General features: G+C 42.8%; 1 protein-coding gene across 1 annotated transcript in view; it reads right to left on the bottom strand.

The window, feature by feature from the left end:
- Window positions 1-23,922, bottom strand: part of LOC122661902 (probable ubiquitin-like-specific protease 2B) — a 98,681-nt gene that overhangs the window by 53,113 nt on the left and 21,646 nt on the right. The window contains exons 5-7 of the mRNA XM_043857413.1: window positions 14,438-14,635; window positions 14,217-14,286; window positions 1,039-1,153 (exon numbers count right to left, since the gene is read on the bottom strand). Coding sequence (XP_043713348.1) covers window positions 1,039-1,153; window positions 14,217-14,286; window positions 14,438-14,635 — 383 coding nt within the window. The remainder of the gene's footprint in view (window positions 1-1,038; window positions 1,154-14,216; window positions 14,287-14,437; window positions 14,636-23,922) is intronic.

Raw genomic sequence — 23,922 nt, 5'->3', positions numbered from 1 at the left:
TTCACCACTATGTTCACGTACTTCCTTTGGCACCCATCAAAATAGAACTTTGCACCTTTTTAAATAACAACAACAACAACAACAACTCAGCCGTATCCCAACTAAATGGGGTTGGCTACATGGATCCTTGCAAAGACAAATTATTAATCTACGTAAAAAGGAAAGGAACACAACAACTACACTACATGTGGTTGGTTACACGGACCCTTGCCCTCCAGTCAGCTCTATTCAACATCATACTAGAGACAAGACCTAGTCTATGCATGTCTTTCCTCACAACTTCTCCTATGGTCATTTTAGACCTGCCCCTAGCTCTTTTAGTACCTACAATCTGGATTAAGTCACTCTTCCGAACTGGAACACCTGAAGGCCTCCGTTGTACATGGCCATGCCACCTCAAACGACTTTCACGTAGCTTATCTTGGATTGGGGCTACTTCTAAATCAGCTCTGATATGATCATTCCTTACTTTATCCTTCATGATTTTGCCACTTCATCCATCCTACTTTAATTCTCTGTGAAACATCCGCTTCTATATTGCCTTCCTTACTGATGATAGATCCTAGATACCTAAAATAATCACTTTGCGGAATCTCCATCTCATCAACTTTCACCCTCTCATTATCCGTCTCAGAGTTACTAAAGTTACACACCACATCCTGTCTTCATTCTACTTGTCTAAAAACATTTTGATTCCCCCTTTTTTATTAATAAACAAAAATAATATGTTGGCTACAACTTGTCAAAAATATACAAGTCACCAGTGCTAGTTAAACAAAGGAAGATAGATAATCCAACAAATAGTTGCTTTGTATGCATTCAATGGCCTGAAACTAAGCTTTCATTATGGAGAATAAGGATTCCAAGGGAACAAAAATTAAGTTTTGGCAAGGAAATATCTACAGGTAGAATTCTACTATCTTACGAGAAAGGAAACTTTCCCCGTATAACCATGGCAAATGAACCTTCATTACTACACATAAGAACAGAAAAATGCAACGAGCAACCTGATATAACTACACATTTTAAAGAACTCACTCAAGAACAAAATTCCATATAGCCTTGTATCTTGCATGTAATTGTGCGATCATTTCCTGTTTCTCAGACCACTGAGGATCAGAAACAACGAAAGTCAATTCAACAACACCTGGAAGCAGTATATGGAGAAAAGTTAGTATTTGACATCAAGTAACTGAAAAGGTAATATTGTGCAAAAGAACAAAAAATGTGAAGCTGCACAAAGCTCAGGTTCAATTTTAGGGTATTCGCAAAATAAATTTGTCTTTTAGATAATTGTATTGACTGTTAAGTAAGTATTGGTGGCCATCGAGAAGATGAAAGGAGACAAATTGCTGCATCCAACTATGTTGAGTTTCTGAAAGAAAATGATGCAGCATCATAATGTGACTAATTTATGAAGAAGTTCTTTGCATGGGCTTGAGGAGAAAAGAACTCCAAATTTTCTATCATGTCTTTGAGGTTAGAGGAGTTGCAACCCCCCCCCCCCCCTAAGAGAGGGGAAAGAGGGGGGTTAAAGGAGGCAATTTAGTCTGCTGTTGGCCTTCATAAATGACCATTTAACCTCAGAAAACATTGTTCCCCAAGGAGGGTTGATTGTTTTTGAGTAGTCAGATCAGTTTTAAGTAAAGAAAGGTGGGGCTGGTTCAGGATTGCATGCAACTGGTATTTTCAAAGGGTTCTGAGTTGGAAATGATGCTCCAGGGGCATCTTTGATAACTTTCTTTTTTGGATAAATTGATACCTTTTGCTGATGATTTGCTACTCTTTTTGGATCCTTCACATGGGCAGCTCAGATTTTTATGGCACCAAGATGCTGCCTTCCAGATTGACAGGAAATTCACAGAAGAGGTTTCAGCTTTGGAAAGGAACAGAAGTGATTTTATGAAAAAGGTTCACAAGTGGCAACAGATGATTCCAAATTTTGGAGATTATATTATGAGATGGATGTTGACAACGAAGGAATTCCATGATCTCTGTGGCTTCCAGGGGTTCTCAAAGCCTTAAAACTATCCAAGAATACTTGTTGAAAGATAACTTAATTCTTATGCTTAAATCCATTTTTTTGTGTAGAAATTTCTTATGAGACACTCCTTCACTTGTACATCCATTTCTCAATCACAATTTCGTTCCTTTGAACATAGCCTAATGTAAGGCTAGGTATGGTACATCCTATTCCCCAGATAGGATCACGAATACAACCAAATATAGGTACTGATTTCAGATTTCAGACATGTAACAGTATAAAAGCTTGACTCCATCAAAAATAGAAACTAATTAGACTCCTATATCCACCACGCATAGTCAAAATTGAGTCTTCTAATAAGTCTTCACGCAATCTGGTCTTGGGCCCCACAGGATCTTCTAGGAATATTCCCACCAAGTAAAATATGGGGCTGTGACACTGTTCACGTGAACAGTGTTTTGGCCTTTTCTCCTTCATGTTTTGATCTACATCAAGCATTCCCCACATAAGGCAAATATGGACTGTGACACTATTCATGTGAACAGTACCGCGAACAGTGTTTTGGTCTTCAATGGTAAAAGCCCCCTGAACAGTTCAAAACAAAAATAAATAGGAACATAGCTCCAACAAAGGGAACCCAAGTAGCTGCTTCAGCTTCAACAGCTCGAATATTCAATATTTCATTTCATTTCTCATCAAATGAATGGCATCTTCTTTGGCTCCCCTATCATTAGGTCACCAACTTCCTTGACCTTCCGACATTGGGCATGTGTTAACCCCCATACATGATCTTACAACTGAGCGGGTAATGGGGACAGACTGTAAATTAATGGTCTCCAATCTCCATAGAGAGCAATGTCAAAAGGTCTGCCAGCGCCATATGGTGGAGGTGGTGGTGCTGTAAAATGTGGTAGTAGTGGTGGCGGTGGCGGTGGCGGTGGGGTTGGTGGTGGTGTAACATGAGACGGTCCCTGTGGGACAGAGTTGGAAGAATCCCTAGATTGAATGGGACTCTTTTTATTATCTATTGATACTAGTCAATCAATGGAAGCTTGCAAGGATGCTATCACAGCCTGAAACTAACAATGGTGTAGAGGGTATCAACACATCCTGTGAGGTTAGCAATATCTACTTTTGTTTCACCTTTATAGGAGTTAAGTTGCTTGAGAACCTCACTATTAACCGCCATGGTATAGGGTAGGAAATAGGATCTTCGGCTCTGATACCAATTGATGTAACCCCGGTTCCAAAACCCTAGTTTTGGATCACTATGGACCCACAAGAACGAATAGATTCAAATATAAGAAAGTATTTGTAATTCTGTAATTATTTTGAAGTTTAGAACCCCTTGAAATAATCGACAGCAGATTAAGGACTGAACTGTCATTAAATGTTAGAGGTAGGAACAATTTGGTACTTCAGAAAGACATGGTGACCAAATAGAAACAACATAAGTGAATAAGGGCCTTTATGTAATTTCAAAATCAGGCCCTCGATGCAAATTACAAAACGGGTCTTCTAATACCTTTAGACCATAAGGAATTAATGGAGAACCAGAGCAGATTCCAAAGAAGCGAACTCGCTCATGTTACCATGGACTGGCCAGAAATTTCAGGCAAGAGATCCTCACGAGTAGGCCTCTGAAGAGGAACCTGAACAACAAGTGATTCGACGGAGGTTTAACCACAGAGAGTTGAACCTAGCGGAAGAACTCAGAACCAGCCTGGTTGAAGGCTTGGTTCTTATGGATGGGGCAGTATTAAGGGTCAATGCTCTAGGGTTTGCTTACCCTTGTGGTAGATATCACCATATCAAATTTGAGGTTGAAAAGATTAAATATGAGGGAGATCGACCAAAGCAACTGGGCTGCACACACCGCCCAGGAAGAACAGGCAAAGGAAGAAAAGAATGACTTGCACCCGATGGGTGGAAGAAAACCTATTCATGGGAGGAGAAGAACATAGGAGAAACATAATTGGCCTACAACAACAAGCCCTCTCATCACGCCCTGGTAAAACTCCAATTCGAATTCAATATTCCATTCCATTCAAATCGTTGAGTTACTTGGTATATATATAAGGAAATCCTACTAAAAACTGAAACCTACGTATAGGGAACTTGAAACAAAATAGAGAAATTGAAAGTTGAAACAAACTCCTACGTATAGCTAACTCCTACCGAAAGATAATACAATTACAAATATATCCCCAAGTAGCTTACCCCTACCAACCCTTGTTAGTCCAAAAAGTCGGGTTGGGCCAGTTCAGTTTGGGCTTGGGTATCCAAATCAGGTCATGCCGGTCCAACCATGCTTCCGCTACAGCATCACGTATCTCCTGTGTGTAGAGAATGTTTAGTGTCTCGGTTCTAGTCAAGGGTAGTTTGGGTATCATGTTTTATTTGCTTCTTTCTTATTTACCGATTGTGTCCTTTGAGTGAATATATATTGAATGAAGCAGGAGCTCCAACACTAAGTGGAAAACTCCTAAGGGTTACACCAACACATCGGTTCTCACTGTTTACATCTTTCTTCTCTTCCTCTTCCTCTTCTTCTTTTCTCTTTTTTTATTACCAACATCGTATCAGAGCAAGATCTCTAGGGACTGCTACAACTTTCCTAGTATCTTGTCTCCTCCATTTCAAAGTTTCAATCATCATTGATTGATTCATCTCGGTTCGACTTTTGAGAGTTTCGTCAGTTTTTGTTTGAAAGGGGTGCAGCACTCTATGCCGTATTTTAGGACTGTTGAGAGACTAGTTCAAGATTGAAGATTGAGAACTAGGTCTCCTTTGCTGGTGGTGATTGATTTATAGAGTGAAGAATGCATTCAAGAGCTTAGAAATCAAGTTTTTGGATTAATTTTTGGGGGCAGAATTGGAGGTCGACTTTTGTTAGGGTTTTGGATCGACTTTTGCAGCAAGGATTTGAAATCGACTTTTATCAAGGTGTTGGAGATCGATTTTTCAGCAAAGTGGTTAGAGATTGATTATCATTGAGCTAGAAGTTGGAAATCAAGCTTGATTCAGGGTTTTGAGATCGAGCATCAACTTTCAGGGTTTCAAAATCGACTTTTCAGGGTTTTGGCTATTTCTCTGATCCTTGGTACGTATTACATCTTCATTCCATTTTGTGTTTGTTGATGATGTCTGATGAGGATTATGCATGCTTAACCCAGTTTGAGATGAAAGTGATCAAACCTTTTTGGTCACACAGTCCCTTTTATTTGGGATGAAGGTGACCAAACCTTCTTGGGCTGATGTTGTTTTGACTGCGTGTTACCTAATCAACCGCATGCCTTCCTCTGTTTTACGTGGTGGTATACACCATTCTTTGTTATTTCCTTCTATTCCTTTATTTGCCTTACCACCACGTGTCTTTGGTAGTCTTTGTTTCATTCGTGATCATTGCCCAAGTGTTTCTAAGTTGGATCCCAAAGCTCTTAAATGCATCTTTGTTGGCTATTCTCGTACTCAAAAAGGTTATAAAAATATTTTGTCACCATTGATGTTTCCTTCTTTGAGTCTACCCCTCTAATTCCTCTTTTGTTGTTTCTGAGTTGGACAATGATCTTCCTTTATATATTGTTTAGTCTCCTGCTCACAGGTTTCTCCAACACCATCGCCACCGCCACCTCCTATTGTGTACCAGAGCCATCTTCGGAAGGTTTGGGCACCCCCCCCCTTTCATCAACCTTTGCCTCCTCTTCTTCGTTGACTGATCCTACCCTAGGAAATCCTTCTTCTCTTGATGTTTCTTCTGACCTTGATGTGCCTATTGCTCTTCGTAAGGGTGTTCATAGTTGTACCCAACAAACTCTTTCTAACTTTGTGTCCTACTCTGGTTTATCCTCTACCTTGCATTCCTGCTTGACTACTATTGAGAATCATCCTATTCCTAAGTTTGTTGCAGAGGCATTATCTAGTCCTGGTTGGCTGGCTACTATGACTGAGGAACTGCCAGCGTTAGAGGAAAATCATATATGGGATCTTGTTCTATTACCCTCTGGTAAATCAACTATTGGTTGTCAATGGCTTTTTGTGGTAAAGGTAAATCCCAATGGATCTTTGGCATGCTTGAAGGCCCGCCTTGTGGCCAAAGGCTATGCCCAAGCGTATGGTGTTGATTATTTGGACACGTTTTCTCCTATGGCTAAGCTTACTTATGTTCGTATATTGATTTCTCTTGATGCTACTCATCATTGGCCCCTGTTTCAGTTGGATGTGGAAAATGCTTACTTGCATGGGGATATCCATGAGGAGGTTTATATGGAGCAACCTCCTGGGTTTGTTGCTTAAGGGGAGTATGGAATGGTGTGTAAGCTCCAGAAGCCTTTGTATGGGTTGAAATAGTCACCTCGAGCTTGGTTTGGTCGGTTCACTTAAGTTGTTTTGGAATTTGGAATAATATGTTGTAGTGATCATTCTGTATTTTTCCTGCATTCTGATGCAAGAACAATATTTCTCATTGTATATGTGGATGATATTGTCATTAGAAGAGATGCCTTTTCAAGAATTGAGAAGCTAAAGATGCATTAACAACAAAAATTTAAGAATAAAGATTTGGGAAGATTGAAATACCTTTAAGGTGTGGAAGTGGCTCAGTCAAGGAAAGGAATTTCGCTTTCACAGCGAAAGTATGTCATTGGTCTTCTTTTAGAGACAGGATCTAAACCTCTAGATACTCCCATGGATTCTAATTTAAAGCTTACAGTTGATGGTGGTGATGATCTTAGTGATTCTGAAAAGTATCGGAGACTTGTTGGGAAACCAAATTATTTGACAGTGACTTGACCTGACATTGCCTTTCCTATCAATGTTGTGAGTCAGTTTTTGTCTGCTCCTTGGACATCTCATTGTGGTACTACTGTTATACGTAACTTGAGGTACCTCAAGAAGGCTCCTGGACGTGGTCTACTTTACTTGGATCATGGCCATGGACATATTAAGGGCTTTTCGGATACTTATGGGCTGGATCTCATGTTGACAAAAGGTCAACTACAGGTTATTGCATACTTGTTGGGGGAATCTTGTGTCATGGAAAAGCAAGAAACAAACAGTTGCAGCTCGATCTAGTGCAGAGTCAGATTATCGAGCCATGGCACATGTTACATGTGAGTTGATATGGGTTAAACAGCTGTTGACTGAGCTTGGCTTTACAAATGATTCCCCTATGCAACTATGGTGTGATAATCGAGCTGCTTTTCATTTTTTTTTTTTGGATGAATAAAAATATATTACGAAGAAAGAGGGGGAAATGTACAAGCCCGAGGGCAAAAAAAAAACGAAGCTAGAGACTAGCCAGGGCACAAAATGGAGGTAGGGAGACCCCAGGAGACAACAATCAGCATGTTCCTTGGGTTACTCTGACACTACCAGGGGGAAGGAAGCACGCTTTAGATGAAACATCGAATAAGATGGCCTTCCAAATCTGGTCGAAAGAGCGGGATTTGGAAGTCCATCTTCTAAGGTTGTGTTCCATCCAAATGTGGGAAATAGTAGCGCAAAAGGCAAGCTTGCCGACTATGTCAGAAATCGAGTTTCTTCCAAAAGTCATATCAATCCATACCCATTCCCTAGAGAGGGGAAGAGGCCTTCTTCGAGCCGGCCAGCAATGACAGAGCACCTGTTTCCAAATGGTGGCAGCAAAAGGGCAAGTGAAGAACAAATGGTCCATATCTTCATGCCCATTCCAATAGAGACAGCAGCTGGGAGGGACTTGCATGTGGCGCTGGGTGAGAAAGGCTTGGGTGGGGAGGCAATTTGCCATGGCACGCCAAGCGGTGAAACTCTGTCGAGGGATGTGCCCTTTGAACCAAACCACTTTATGCCAAGGACAAAGCGTCCCTCTATATCTCACCATGTCCCAAGCGGAGTGGGAGCTGAAGATGCCGGAAGGGGAGGGAAGCCATATAAGAGTGTCACCTCTGCCTCTGTGACTAGGGGGAATGGGGGGGAGGGAGCTCCAAAGATCAGCAAGGGGAGGGGGGGAAGGGGGGGGGGGGGGGACCAAGTGCCTCTAGTGATGATGGCAGCCACTGGAGCAAGTCTGTCCAAGCCGGAAGTATATATGATACGGGGACTGATAATGGAGGCAAGGACACCTGAAGGGTGCCAGTGGTAAAGCCAAAGGTAAGTTTGCAGCCCATCATCAATCCTGCAAGAAATAGCGCCCCTGGCAATAAGCCTCACCTGAAGAATTCTGCTCCAGACCCAGCAGGAGTGGGGGCCAGGGCTAACGGTCCAAATAGAGTCTCTGCAGAGAGGCCCAACATACACCCAAGAAGTCCAAATACTGGCCTTATTGGTGAGGAGCTTCCAAAGCAGCTTGATAGAACCAGCCGTATTGACAGCTTTAATCCTTCTTAGACCAAGACCCCCTTGGGTTTTGGGGAGGCACAAAGCGGACCATCTCATGGGATGAAGAAACCTGGCGGAGTCCACACCTTTCCAAAGGAAAGCACACATAATAGATTCAACAGCCTTTATGGTGGCCTTGGGGAGGCCAAAAACACCGCTCCAATAAATGTAGCAAGATTGGAGAACTGATCTGGTGAGCTCGAGGCGACCTGCATAGGATAAAAGTTTGGCTTTCCAAAGCTGAAGTCTCATGCGAAGGAGGTCAAGGATGGGGTTACAGTGATGGGTTGTAAGTCTGCTAGGAATGAGGGGGAGGCCAAGGTAGCGGACAGGGAGGGTGCCCAAAGAAAACCCAGTGATGGCTAAAAGGGAAGCTATGGAGGTGTCTTGGACCCCGGCTAAGAAAATGTAGGATTTAAAGAGGTTAATGCGGAGACCAGAGAGCCCCTGGAAAAGATGAAGGGAATCCATTATAGATTGGAGGGAGGAGGGGTCAGCCTTAGAGAATATCATAAGGTCATTGGCGAAGGCAAGGTAGGTCAGATTGGTGGGTTTGCATTTGGGGATGGGGTAGATGAGGCGGAGGTCAGTTTTGGACTGGATGCTACGAGAGAGGACCTCCAGAGATAGGCAGAAGAGGAAGGGGGAGAGAGGACATCCTTGACGGATACCAATAGAGGAGGGAAAGTAGCTAGCGGGGCTGCCATTGAGGAGAACGGAGAAGCGGGGCGTGGAGATGCGGAAGTGGATCCAGTTAACAAAGGAGGGGGGGAAGGACATCTTGAGGAGGGCTTGGGATATAAAATCCCAACGAATGGAGTCAAAAGCCTTGTGAATGTCAATCTTCAGAAGGGCAGAAGGAGAGATGGACTTCCGGTGAAACCCTCGGACAATTTCCGGACAAAGGATGATGTTGTCCGAGATGCTCCTCCCGGAAATAAAGGCTGATTGGTTGGAGCTAACCAGGGAGTCTATGACATTTTGGAGGCGGTTGGCAAGAACTTTGGCTATGAATTTATAGAGGAGGTTGCAGAGGGAGATGGGTCTGAAGTCGGTCATGGAGGAGGCTCCAGGGGATTTAGGAATGAGGCAGAGGAAGGTGTGGTTGATGCTAGTTATCTTGTGGGGGTTGAAGAAGAAACTTTTGAAGGCACAAATAAGCTCAGGGCCAATGATGTCCCAGTAAATGGAAAAGAACTCCATACTGAAACCATCAGGGCTGGGCGCTTTGCTAACCTTATGAGAGCGGACGGCAGAGACAATTTCAGAGTCAGAAGGTATGGAGCAAAGAGAGTTGCAGAGATTAGGAGGGACGAATTTGTCAATGAGGCCATTCGGGATGACAGGTTGTGAGGAGGAGGGGGGGCAGAAAATACCAGTGAAGTAGGACACAGCTTCAGACTTGATGGCGTCAACAGAGGAGAGAACCACGCCATTGGGGGAGGTAAGGGAGAGGATGGAGTTGGAATTGGTTCTGGCTTTAAGGGATCGATGAAAGAATGCAGAGTTCGAGTCGCCAAGCTCAAGCCATTTGATCCGCGATTTTTGTTTGAGGAAGCTCTCCTCTTGAGAGAGAGAGGAGGCAAGCTCAAAGGCAGCGAGGATCTCTTCCTCAACGAGGGAGGTGTTGAGGGTGTCAGACTGAAGGCGGTGCTGGATGGAAGAGAGGGTGTCACGACAAGCTGAGACTCTGGAGGAGATATTTCCAAAAGTGGAAGAGTTCCAAGACTTGAGGGCAGATTTGACATTTTTAAGCTTTTTAGAGAAGGCAAGGAGAGGAGAGGAAAAGGAATGAACAGGGATAGCCCAAGCCGCCTGAACAATAGGAAGAAAACCATCATGGGGGGACCACATGTCAAAGTACCTGAAGGGCTTGGGGCCAAAGGAGAGATAGGGAAGGACAAAGAGAGAGATGAAGGAGTGGTCAGAGAGGCCAGGGAGGTCAAAGACAGCATGAGAAGAAGGGAGGGAGGAGAGCCAATGGTCATTGACAAGAACACGGTCAAGCTTGCAAGCTACTCTGTCGGGACCAGTGCGCTTGTTGTGCCAAGAAAGCTCGGCACCCGACCATCTAAGGTCGTTGAGACCAGCATTCTCAAGACAAGAGTTGAAGGCATCAACCGCTAGGTGGTCTATGGGGGCCCCACCCAACTTCTCGTGGCTGTAACGGACGACATTGAAGTCGCCACCCATACCCCAAGGGGCGGAACAGACGGACTGAGAGATGGCGCTGATGTCGTCCCAAAGAGGGAGCCGATCCAAGGGATGATTGAAGGCATAAACCATGGTGAAAAAGAAGAGGTGATTATGCAGATGGTCAGAGATGCTTTGGTGGAGGTGTTGTGGGGAGGCGGAGGAAACCAAGATGTGGAATTTAGAGGGATCCCACAGAATCCAGATACGGCCGTTGGGAGAGTGGGCGTAATTGGAGAGGAGGGACCATGAGGGGGCTAGAGAGTGAGCAATGCGGGAGGAATTGGGTTCAAGAACCTTCGTTTCAAGGAGGCAACAGAGGGAGGATTTAGAGGATTTGATGCAGTCACGAATCTCAGCTTGTTTGGCCGGGGCATTAAGGCCACGGACATTCCAAATGGTCCAAGGGATCATGGGAAAGGGGGGGGAGGGGGCAACCAACCAAAAGTGGAGCTAACCCGAGACCCCGGGGGAACACTGCGGGGCCTCAAGTGATATTCCCGAAGAGGGGGGAAGTAAACCAGGGGGGAAGAGGGGGAGGAAGGGTGCAAAGTGGCCGGGGGCCAAGGGATAAGATGGGACCAGACGAGGGGCCTAGGTCAGGTCTGAACTGGTTCGACCAGGGGGTTAGTTGAAGAGAGATAACTTAAAAGGCCTGGGTGGGTGGTTTGAGTTAAATGGGTCAAGGGTTGTTGGGTTAAGGGTTGCTGGGTTAGATGGGTGGTATTAGTTAAATGGGTCGGGATTAAATGGGACAAAAGGTTGGATATGTAAGATAGATGGGACAAAAGGGGGGATGAGGACAGATGGAGGTGGTATGGTGGAAAGGTGGTTCGTACAAGGGAGAGGTGTTTTGGTGTAAAAGGATGGGATGTCAGGGGAGAAATCAGAGTTTGGGGAGCAAAAAAGGGGAGGGGCGCAGGGCGAAGTCTCGAGGGGAGCCTACAGATCAGAATCTCCGTGCAAACAAATATCGAGAGGAGGAAGCTAAGCTGCAGCGTCACCATCGTCACCAATATCGAGGGTATGCAGAATCGCAAACCTGTTGTGGTCAACCTCTGAGGCTTGGCAAGTTAGGTGGGCATCGGGAGATACGCCATGTCAGGGGACCTCGTCGGAATCGATGGATTTTTTCCAGCGTCTATTTCTGGCTTTTTTCCGGCCACGAGCATGATGCAAGAGGTCTACATGCTCCGTCACAGTTCCTTCCAAAGCTTGGATCTCAGCCAAGGTCAAGGCAGCAACGTCGTCGTCAAGAATGGAAGGTGTCGAGTTCACAGCGCCAACCATTACATCTTCCGTCATGACCACTGGGAACAAAGCTGCATCAATGACTCCAGGCATTCCGTCGCGATAGTCAGTAGAGGCAGAGGAGCTACATCGCGGGTTTGAAGCATCTACCGCTAGGACAGCAGTCAAGTCCTCCAAAGCGTTTGTCGAAGGCGGCGGTGGAGCAGCAGAGCCAGAATGACTAGGGAGACACTGCTTCGACGGATGGCCAAAAATCTTGCAAACAGAGAAGTATTGAGGCAGCCATTCATAAGAAACTCTTTGTGTGAATGAATGAGCTTCTTCTTCTTGAATGGTGACAAACTCAGGTGGCGGCACATCTGCAGAAACTTCAACACAGATGCAGGCAAAGGAGAGACGATCCATCTTCTTGGTGCGCTCGTCCGAGAAGAGGGGATTGCCAATGGTTGATCCAACTATACTGAGAACGGAGGAACACCAATAGTGAAAGGGGAGACCTGGCAGGTTGACCCAAATGGGGATGGACTTGAGATCAATTTTGCCGAGAGAGGAGCGATGGTCCCATTGCCGGAGGAAGATCGGCTTCTTGCCAACCAGCCAGGGGCCACCTTCCAAGGCACGAGATTTGTCGGAGTCATCGGAGAACCTGAAGATGAAGATACCATTATTGAGGAGGTAAGTGAAAACAGCTCCTGATGCACGCCATTACTTGAGCAGAGATGATTTTACGACATGGAAGGGTGGGCGAGCACCAAGGAAATGCCCCACGAGGCAACACTGCCACTTGGGAAGTTCGTCATCGAGCAGGCCCTTTGGGCAGAAGCCAATTTTAGAGTCATCGACGATGGATGGGGGGACAAAGTGCAGCGAGTGCCTACCAATGGAGGGGGGGAGTCTTTGGATAAGAGAGCTCCAGGAAGGGGGATTTGGGTTACTTAGGCCACGGGTGGGGCTGGATGGAGAGGATGAGGGTGTTGCAGGGCTTGAGGTTGTGTCAATGGGTGAAGCAGAGGGGAGGGAGACGACGGGAGGGGAGTCTCAGAGAGAAGGAAAGGGGGGATGTGTTACTGGAGGGGGAGCAGGCTGGTCTGCCGAAGGGGGAGGAGGCATCGCTCGTTCGGGATTATCTCCCTCCAATTTCACTGTTATCTATTGCTATTCATATTGCTTCAAATCCTGTGTTTCATGAAAGAACAAAACACATCAAAGGTTGATTGTCACTTTGTTCGAGAGAAGCTGCAACAAGGGTTCATTTCTCCTAGTCATGTTCGTACAGTAGAGCAACTTGCAGATTTGTTTAAAAAGTCTTTGGGGAGTGCTAGAGTGGATTACATTCGTAACAAGCTGGGCATGATCAATATCTATGCTCCAGCTTGAGGGGGAGTGTTAGTAGAGACTATTTAGTGTCTCGGTTCTGGTCAAGGGTAGTTTGGGTATTATGTTTTATTTGCTTCTTTCTTATTTCCCTGTTGTGTCCTTTAAGTGAATATATATTGAATGAAGTGGGAGCTCCAACACTAAGTGGAAAACTCCCAAGGGTTACACAAACACAGAGATTCTCACTGTTCTCCTCTTTCTTCTCTTCCTCTCTTCTTCTTCCTCTTCTTTTCTCTTTTATTATTACTTGCATCTCCCATTCACCAAACGATCCCTTCTTTCTTGAATTGCTGCCCATATCTCTCTGCATTTTTTCCAATTTCTCATGCACTTTCACTGGTACATTGAATAAAATGTAATACACTGGTAGACTTTGCATGACTCATTAAATCAAAGTAAACCTTCTTCTTTTGCTCACCTTTTGTATCACACTATCACAGGCTTCCAAAATGAGTCAGCCCTCAGGTTTGTTTTCTTTTAAACCAGGCAGACTATTTGATGACCTCTTAATGTCCAACTTCTGTAATGCTTAATTAGCATCATAATCAAATCACTAAGTATCTACGTTCCCTTTCAAAGCTGATCAAGGAAAAAGATACCAAGTCACCAGGGGGATCCAAGGCTGGAAGAAATGAACCGACTCATCAGCCAGAAAAGCAAGCCAGCTTTCAATTGCGAAAACAAGGGTTATGACTCATTTGAATCAAACAACATTCTTCCAATGGTTTATACATTACAGTTTGAAACAATGAAACCCCTCCTCAACACCTGCTGGCTAACCAGCCAAGTGGAGGATATTTTGCAGACTGAAAGTCTGACACCCCTCCACATCACAAAAGACACAAACCTCAATAAGTAAAGATGGAATAATAAAAATTCGAGAGAAAAAATGAATCAAACTTTCAGAGAGTTCCAAAAAAATGGGGGGAGTATGAGTTGATGGAGAGATCTGATGGAAAGGTTAATGAAACAATGCTGCTTAAAGAAGGCATGCCCACAGATTTAATCCAGTCAATTGAGAGATCAACAATACGAGTATAGATTGTTTTTAAAGCCTCACCTGCATTTTCAGCTCCTACTGCATCCGCTTCTTTTAAACAAAGTTTAACTAGAGCAGTTTCGGCCTGAAACACCAGCCAACAGCCAACAGCCAACAAAGAGTGGGAGTGAGTTATTTAGTGAGAACATGCATTGTATCAAGGCAACAGATTTCAAATCAAGATTGTGCAGTGTAGCAGCCCAATAGACTTCACAATCAAGACTGTCAGAACCCACCATTTCACACCACTGCGATTCAATCCCAATGAGATCATCAATTGTCCACTCAAAGCTAAAAGATTCCTTGTTCCCACATGTGGTTAAAACTTCAAGCTTGATGAAACTGCAGGAAAAAGTTAACAGAGATTCTGTAGAATATCCATCCCCATATCTAACAAAATCAGGGGAAACAGCAATTGCCGTGTTTGCATTCTCCTGTGTTCCACAACCAAAAGGAGGAAGAGGAGTTAAGAAACATTCTAAACCCTTCAACAGAAAAAAGAAAATTTAAATTCATAAAATTAGGGTCTATTGCAAAGCGTTTGAGAATAGTCATGAAAACAGAAACAAAAATTTCCATGAACAGATTCTTTCAAGTTCATAGTGATCATTTCCATTCTGTAGACAAGGAAAATTGAAGGGGAAAAAGTTAAGGCCCTAGATAAATTTTTTCCAGTAAATTCCCATTCAACTATCTTTAGGAGGAAGACAACACCCCATACAATCATTACAGCTATATGAAACTCAAATTTGATGAGTGCACCATAGATAATCAGGGAGACAGTTGACATTCATACATGTTCATACCAACCCAAATGGATGATGTAAATTGGACTGATCCAGACAAGGTAGGTACCATGGTAATCATCAGCATCTCATATAGTTGGTTCTTCCAATATAATCAATTGCACACCGCAGTTTCTTTCTTTATCCCTTTCCCCGGTGAATATTGTAGACTGCCTTTAATGCAGTTCAAAGTTTTAGAAGGATTCTAGAAGCAAAAAACTGCAACAGTCCAGGATTGATTTAAAATTGATGGACCCAATATTCGGACAGAATAGAGGTATGACCCTCCGGGAAGCAAGGGTAAGGCTGCATACATTATGAGCCTCCCCAGACCCGCAATGGTGGGAACCTTGTGCGATAGACCATGATAGTCCTGTTCTGATTCATTTTGTGGGCCAAGTTTGGGGCTCAATGCTCATTAGGGTCTCCCTCATGCCTTGCGTGGGTAGTTACTAGAGGATCACATTTTGTTATTTGTTTCTATTTATATTACATGTTTAGTAATAGATAGTTACTATTATATTACTGCATGTTAGTTACTAATTTGGGAGTCCCCAAAAGACTTTTATTTTGTATAGAGGCTAAAATTAATACAAGGAGAGGGGTTGTAGTGCTCCATGCTTTGGCCACATGAATTCGTCTTTGTAGCTGTTTCGTTCTGTGTGATGCATGATCCCTGTGGGAAAAAGGAAACCTTAGTGAGATGCTAGTAGTGCTGGTGAGAGACTATCTAATGTAGTCCTAGATTGGAAGGGGTCCAACTAGAAACCAATAACCAGGATCTGTCATGCCCAGGCGAATCAGCTAGGTCAAAATAGGTGTTTAATGGTGAAATTAGGGTTAGGGTTTGATGTGTGGATTATGTCAAGTTGATGTAGGGGAGCCGATCAGTGAGGTCCTGAGATGTTTTGATGGAGTTAGGACTGTAAATTGAATGGGCATCAGGTTTTAGGGTTAGGGTTTTGGGTTTCTTGAAAACTGGAAACCAAGGGATTCTAGGGTTTAGGATGGCCACCTAGGGCAGATACCTGGATCGAGTTTCCCTTATGGTGAAAGGAGAGTTTGATCCAAAAAAGGAGGGATTTTGCTGGCTGGTTTGGTCTGGGCAGAATTTGGGTTACGGGAATGATGTTCAGAGAGGGAGGAGATGTTAGGGTTTGGTGGTTTAGAGGATTAGAAGAAGAAAGGTTAGGGTTGGGATGAATCACACTTACTGTAGTTGCAGAATCCCTTGGCAGCAGCTTGTTTGATTGAGAAACTTGAATAAAAATTGAATCTTTAACTAGAACTTGAAGGAGATCCCCAAATAATTGAAAGAAAGATTCAAAGAACCACCTGGGCTTCCCACCACAAGGTAACAATCGAATCAAACACCGATTCCTTCAAATGATCCACCCGGGCTTCACACCGCAAGGTGTCGATCGGATCAAACACCAATCCCACCAGCTTCGATCAAACACAAAGCAAATCTTCAAGGAGAAGAGAAGTTGCAGCAGCTTGCAAGAGCAAAAGTTTTTTCTAGTGTGAGGTCTAGAGCCTCCACAAATTTTATTGAATGTATAGGCCCTAAAGGACCTTTTCCTATTCAGCCTAGGAGTATGCAAACTCCTAGCCGGCTAGCTCTACTCCACCTCCCTTTCTAAATTCGTGGGAGTGTGGACCCAAAAGAAAAAACGGAAAATTACATTAAATAAAGAAAAAATGTGACTTAAGTCACTTAAATTGAACCACACCAGTTCAAACTAGCTTTGGACCTGTTCAATTTAAAACACTAAAAGATGAAAATAAAGTAAGTATAAAGCTAATCCCGTTTGCAACCTATGTGATGCAGGTCCTAGCCTCCGCAAATTGAGGAAGCCGCCCTAAACCTAGGGTTTTAGTGGGAGCCTTAGTTTAGTAGTTTATTTCCATACTTAGTTTTTTTTTGTGTTTAATTGAACCGGGTTAAATTGGTTGCATCCAATTGGTTCAATTGGTCTAATTTAAGTGAAGTGATCCTATTGGCTAAGAGGTCCTTATATCCTATTGGCTACTAGGGAATCTTCCTTTATTTTAAGTGAAGTGATCCTATTGGCTTAAGGGTTCTTATATCCTATTGGCTACTAAGGAATCTTCTTTATTTTAAGTAGTTTAAGTTGTGTTTAAGTCATTAGGGGTAGGAGAGTCTTTTCTTTTAAGACTTTAAGTTGTTTTTAAATTGGTCCTCTCTCCACGATTTAAGTGGGAGAATTCAAATTGTAATAGGTGTAGGAATTAGGCCTTTGGCCTCTTTATTTAATAGAATCGTGGGAGAGGCTCCCCCCACCTATTATGTTTTAAAATTTTCGTTTCTCTATGCTGCTGCTATGACTGCCGGCTGTTGCTCTTTGAGAGCATTCCTTGTGGGTAATATCAAGGATCCCCTTGTGAGTAATATCAAGGGCTAGGGCTGGAGGAGTCCGGCAACTCTTTGCGTCTCGCAGATTAGGAGGTCCATCTTCTCCTTCAATCAAGCTCTTCAAGGTTGCTGCCATTGAAGTTCTGCAATTCCAGTAAGTTTACAAATTTCTGCAACTTTCTTCTTCCTCCATCTAACCTAATCGATTTCCTCAAACCCTAGTTTCTCTAATTACATTCCAGCATTCATCCCTCATCCATATTCATCACAAATTAGACCATAGCCTCCCCATATCAGTTCCTCCACTCGACCTAACCAGCAGCCACAACTGTCCATTAAAAACCCTAATTCCCTCCCTCACCATTAAGACCTAAAACCCTAAAACCAATCTAGACCTAACCAGCCAGCCAAACCTCACCAAACTCCAACCGAATCACCTTCCCCACATCTGTGACACTCGGCCAGAAGCCCTTGATCTGTTTCCCCCTAGAAACCCTAAATCCCTTCATTCCTTTCATTCCCAAAACCCGAAACCCTAACCCTAGAATTCCAGAATTTTAATTTCTTATTCAATCCTAATTAAACCTTTACCACTAGCTTCCTAAAAACCTGCATGTCATTACTACATAAAGCCCTAACTCAAACCCCTAGTTTTAACCCTAATTCTGCCCTAACTTAGCCTATGCTGTCCCAATCGGCCAGCCCTAGTGTGTGACCCCATTCCCTGGCTCCTAGTGGGACTATTCCTACCTAGGACTACATTACTATGTACCCCTACTTTAGGTCCATAAAAATGACCTATTACATTGAAAACCTATGGGATCGAAGGCCCAACATGTATAGAAACCAACCCTAGACTTATTCCTAATAAAACAAGCCTATTTTGGTGATGAATCTGCACCACTATCACGGACTGAGAAGCTCTTCCATATCTGCATTCTTTTGTTTTGTTTCTTCTATCATCTTCTTCTACCTTTTCAACTCTGTCCTGCACATCCATGTGAGCGTTGGACAATGGCTGTCACTGAGAAGGGGGTGAATGAGTGTATTTTAATTTTTCTCTTTTTGACTGACTGGCTCAACCCAAACTCGCAACCCACTTTTAGCACTAACAAAAATCAGTCATGTTCACACCCATATTGCAACCACTATATGGATAGGCATACCAGGTAGTGCACACCCATCTTGTAGTCAAAGAACTTACATATACACACAAGCCATCCACAACACAAAATATACGTGGTTCGGCAAGTTGCCTACATCCACGAAGCAATGCCCCTTGGGATTCCTATACTGCTCAATACGCTACAAATTTAGTCATCTACAACAAACAAGGAGCTACGACCCTGAAGTTTACCCAGCATACAACCAGGAGGGCACTACAATGCTAAAATATGGTAGCTAAAACTCCCGTGTCCAGAACCCACTGAACATCCCAGAATATAAAGTCAATGGGCTGATAAAATGCCTTTGGAACGGTTGTTGTGATGCAGGTTGGAGTATAGTGGAAGGAGGGTAAAAGTGATGTCAAGGCCGAGTTTTAACTTTTAAGTGGGGAAGAGTCCATCGAAGGGGCTAGGTGAGGGACAGGTGGGGCAGCAGTAGATGATGGGGGAGAGGTAGGCGGGTTGTGGTTTTGCAAAGGCAAGGGGGACGACAAAGGCATTGCTGGTAATGGTTAGGGCATGGAAAGATTAGAGAAAGGGACCCGAATGGGGGCAGAAGCCCACGGTGTTAACACCGGAGAAGAAGAGGGAGGGGGTAAAATGGAAGGGAAAGGGGAAAAGAATTTTCATCAAAGCGCACATGGTGTGCAATGACAATGCAATTATTGGAGAGGTTGAGACAACGATATGCCATACTCAAGACAGAAATCAGAATCAAAGAACCAAATCCATTGTATCCATCGATCTAACCTAATTCCAACAGCAGAAAATTCCAAGAAGGTAAATTATTTCATGTAATTGGGGAATACTTTTGAAGAACATAGTGCCCATGGAGAAAGTGGATTTAGAACTGGCATTTCCTCCGCTCATTTACAGTCATGATTCATGGAGTTCCAAGAGGTTTTTCCCAACAAAAAATAATCAACGAGCTGAAACAAGGTATTCCTTTCTCCCATTTCCACTATAGTTGGGGTCCTTGGCGAGGAATTTGGGTAAAACAGAGCCCCTGCAATGCAATAAGATTTAGAAAAATCTCGTAACCCCGCAGACGACCATCTCGGAATATAACTCTTTGAAATATAGGATTACTAGTAGGGTCCACAAAGGGGAAGTACAAGGTAAAGAGTAAAAAGGTTATCAACCCACTAAGATTAAGAGTTGAAAATATGGGTATTAAGGTTTGTTAGAGAATATAGATGAAGAAAACCAGAACCGAGAGAAAGAGAAGAAGATGAGGAAGAGGAGAGAACTATTAAACTTCTCAGTCTCCCTCATAATGCTTGTATTTATAATCTCAAATTACAATAGAAAGGGGAACTCCTAATCAAATTAGGAATTCCTAATCATGATAGGATTCCAAGTTACAATAGGAAAAGAACTAGAACTAACAACTCAAACTAAAACTAAGACTACCAACTCACAGTAGAATTAGGACTTTGCATAATTAGAAACTAGGACTCCAACTAGGACTAGAAAAATAGAAGAAACACATATCAACCAAATCACTGTTCACGTGAACAGTGTCACATAACAGTACTTCAACACTCCCTCTCAAGCTGGATTATACAAATAAGTAAAGAAAGAAAATCCAGCTTTAACTAAAAGGGAAAAAAAAAACTCCATAATAATGCGAACACTCCCCCTCAAGTTGGCGTATACAAGGTATTAATGCCCAATTTGAACAAAATGAGAAGAAACTAAGTTGCAGCAGAATCTAGCTTGACAGATGAATGTAGCTCCCAAATAAACCTTCAAGAACTTGAAATAATTGATCTTCACAACCTGGACAGACATGATCAGCAAACCGAGACTAGAATTTCTTCCAAAAAAAGGCAGCTTTTAACGATCTTCAATAGCTAACCAGTGATGAATCTCAGATTGTCATAATGACATAAAATCTTGAAGTTAAATAACTAGAGCAGCAAGTAGCGAAAACGAGCTGAATTAGGCAGCGGAAAAACACTGTATCAACCCAACTAAAAGTCCTCAAATAGACAACAACCAAATATCTTCAATACTTCAATCTCCCCCTTACGGCAAACTCAACCCAATAATGAAGGATACCCAATGGCAATGGTTGAGAAAACTGATCTTCTATGTTTTGCACCAATGTTCCTGCAAGTTTTGCGTTCTGCAATGTCTGCAGGTGTATTGTACATAATCCCCCCCCTCACATGTAGTAGTACACGTGGACAAATAACGAAGATTATGTCAGAGATAGTGCAAAAGTATAAACTTCCAGAATTCTCCAAAGGTGCTATAGGTATGAAAAAAGGAAGGAATGGCAAAATTATAATTTACTAGAAGTTTCCAAAGGTGTTATGGATAAATACCAAAGGTATGGGATATGAAGGGAATTAGAATTATTGAAAGAGAACGATGTTGAAAAAAAAGGATGGCATGGTTGTAAGTTGGTGGAAATCCACTTTTAAATACAATCCAAGCCAAAGGGCAAACTGGTAATAAACCAGAATTTTCAAGGGTCAATTGGGTAGTCAAATAGGGGAATGGCAGAATTGTAATTTAAATGAAATCCATACACACACACACATATATATATATGCATAAGCAAGGCCAAATTTAAGGGAGGAGTGGCAATCTGGTAATAAACCAGAATTTGCAAGGGGTCAATTTGGTAGTTAAAGAGGCAATGGGACATGATGGGAATTAAAATTATTGTAAGGGGACAAACTAGGAAGGGACAATAACTAAATGATATGTTTGAATTAAGGGTAAAAGGAGGGGCATATATGGAATCACAGAAATTAGATAAAGAAATGTAAGGGGGACTGGGGGAGTCATCTCCTACCTCTTGATAGAAAGGAGAAGGCAGAGAACTGGAACCAGCGTATATCGAGAGAACTTCTTCATTCGACCGCCAATCACCCTGAAATTTTAGGTGGAGAATCGCAACACAATGCCATCTTGAATGCAAGCAACAAAAAGTTGAACAACAAAGGTAAGGTTGAACAAAAAATTCCTGAAACCAGATAAAGCGGTAGTTATGGTTCCAGGTCTGATTTCAAGGACATATCTCACAACTCCCTTTGAGTTTCGACCTAAAACTCAGTATACTGGGTCACCTCCAAGAGAGGTAATGGTACCCCAAGCCGCGGGAAGAAAGAAGAAGCAACTAACAAGATCAACTCGATTCTGTTGATCGACTATTACTGCCACAAACGGAGCACAGTAAAATTGCTGATTCAGCAGCAAATCGAGTAATGACAGCAGATCAGCAAATAGCAGCAATCCATAGAAGGAAATAAATAGTAACTTGCAATAGCAGAATAGCAGCGGACTAGAGCAGCAAATACATATTGATGGAGCACAACATTAGTTCTTCAGCAGAAATTAATAGCAGCCAGATTCAGTAATCGATGCACACCCAACTTCAGGTATGATCTTCAGACACTATTTCAGCTGTCATCGAAACCAATATGTGAAACCCTAGTTCCTCTTCTTCCTCTATGAACTAGAGTTTCCTTCTTCAAACCAGAATTTAAAATCGACTCTCAAAACAGCAATCTTGGAGAGAATCAGTCACTGGTAACCTATCTCTGATACCATGTTAGAGAATATAGATGAAGAAAACCAGAACCGAGAATGGAGGAAGAAGAGAGAAAGAGAAGAAGATGAGGAAGAGGAGGGAACTGTTAAACTTCTCAGTCTCCCTCATAATGCTTGTATTTATAATCTCAAATTACAATAGAAAGGGGAACTCCTAATCATGATAGGATTCCAAGTTACAATAGGAAAAGAACTAGAACTAACAACTCAAATTGAAACTAAGACTAACAACTCACAATAGAATTAGGACTTGACATAATTAGAAACTAGGACTCCAACTAGGACTAGGAAAATAGAAGATACACATATCAACCAAATCACTGTTCAATTGAACAGTGTCACATGAACAGTACTTCAACAAGGTTGTTACATTAGAAAGAGGCAATAATATTAACATTAAGAGGGAAGAAATACTATGGAACCTAAATTGCTACAATATTGTAAGGGAGATGCATATATTTGGAGCAAGAGGATTAAATAAATCAAGTGTCGACCACATAGTTGTCAAGGCGACTCGGCGACCCAAAGTGTTGGAGGGACACCTAGGCAGCAAGGCATCCGCCTAAGCATTGCCTAGGCACTCCAGGCATGCAGTATGTGACTATATGAAATATAACAATGATAATTTTATAAAATTATACATTTATGCAACATAGAGCCATATCAATGCAATATTATATAGTTATGCTAGTGATGACCCAATACGAGAAAAGCAACATATAATAAACTAAGTATAGGATATCATATTAGCATAGCCAGCGGAAAAAAAAAAAAGCAATAAACATAATGTAATGTAAACTCTTGTGTGTCCACAAGGCGTGCTATCGCATTGGACTCAACTAAGCTTTGTTTGCTCCTCTTTCTTTCTAATAAAAATTCCAATTAATAGAAAATAAAAACCTCTACCACTTCATTTTTTGTAAGTTGTGTTCATCCTATTGGTTTACATGCCTCCATAAGGGTGTCAATACCTGACCGAACAAGAAAACCGAACAAAGACCAACGGTCCCGACCATGGTTTGAGAAATCGGTATTGGATTGGTACTATAATGTAGTTCTAGGTGGCAAGGAGACCAGCTAGGAGCCAAAGCTTCAGGATCTGCTATGAACAAGCAGTCCAAATAGGGCAGAAATAGGTTATAGGTCAAAATTAGGGTTAGGGTTTAAGAGTATGGTTATGCTAGGCAGGTGTAGGGGAGTCTATCAGTATTGGTCAAGTGATGGCTTGATTAGTGGAAGTGTAAGAATTTAAATTGCAACAAGTTAGGGTTTCGGGTTTCGGGTTTCAGGTTTATGAAAAGATGGAAGTAATGGAATCTAGGGTTTAGAGATGGAATTAGGGCAGGGGGTTTAAGTCGAGTTCTCTAGGGATAACGAGTAACACTCGGCCAAAATTCAGGTCTTCTCCGGCATGATTCTATTTGAATTGCCTCAGTCACTTCTGACGCCTCTTGGGTCTGGCGCAAAATTCTTGGTAGCTGGCACCTTGTTCTTCAGGCTATTCGTACTCAGATTGGTGATGGGCTCTCCTCCTATCTTTGGTTGGACCACTGGCATCCAAAAGAAATTCTGTTCTCCTTGGTTACCCCCAGGGCTATTTATGCCTCTGGCCTTCATAGACTTTCCTTGGTTGCTGATATCATGGATCACAATGGTTGGGCCCCTCCCCTCTCCTCCACATCTCTAAACCTTGTTTGGAATGACCTCCCCTCCATTCCTAGAAGGCCTGTGTCTAGAGGAGATCTTGTTACTAGGTCGTCTTTCAACTACAGTTCCTTCTCCTCCAAAGCAGCTTGGAATCTCATTCGTACAAACGGCTCTGTGGT

The sequence above is a fragment of the Telopea speciosissima genome, chromosome 5, assembly GCF_018873765.1.
Source record: "Telopea speciosissima isolate NSW1024214 ecotype Mountain lineage chromosome 5, Tspe_v1, whole genome shotgun sequence".
Classification (NCBI taxonomy): domain Eukaryota; kingdom Viridiplantae; phylum Streptophyta; class Magnoliopsida; order Proteales; family Proteaceae; genus Telopea; species Telopea speciosissima.
This window is presented reverse-complemented; position numbering and strand designations above follow the sequence as displayed.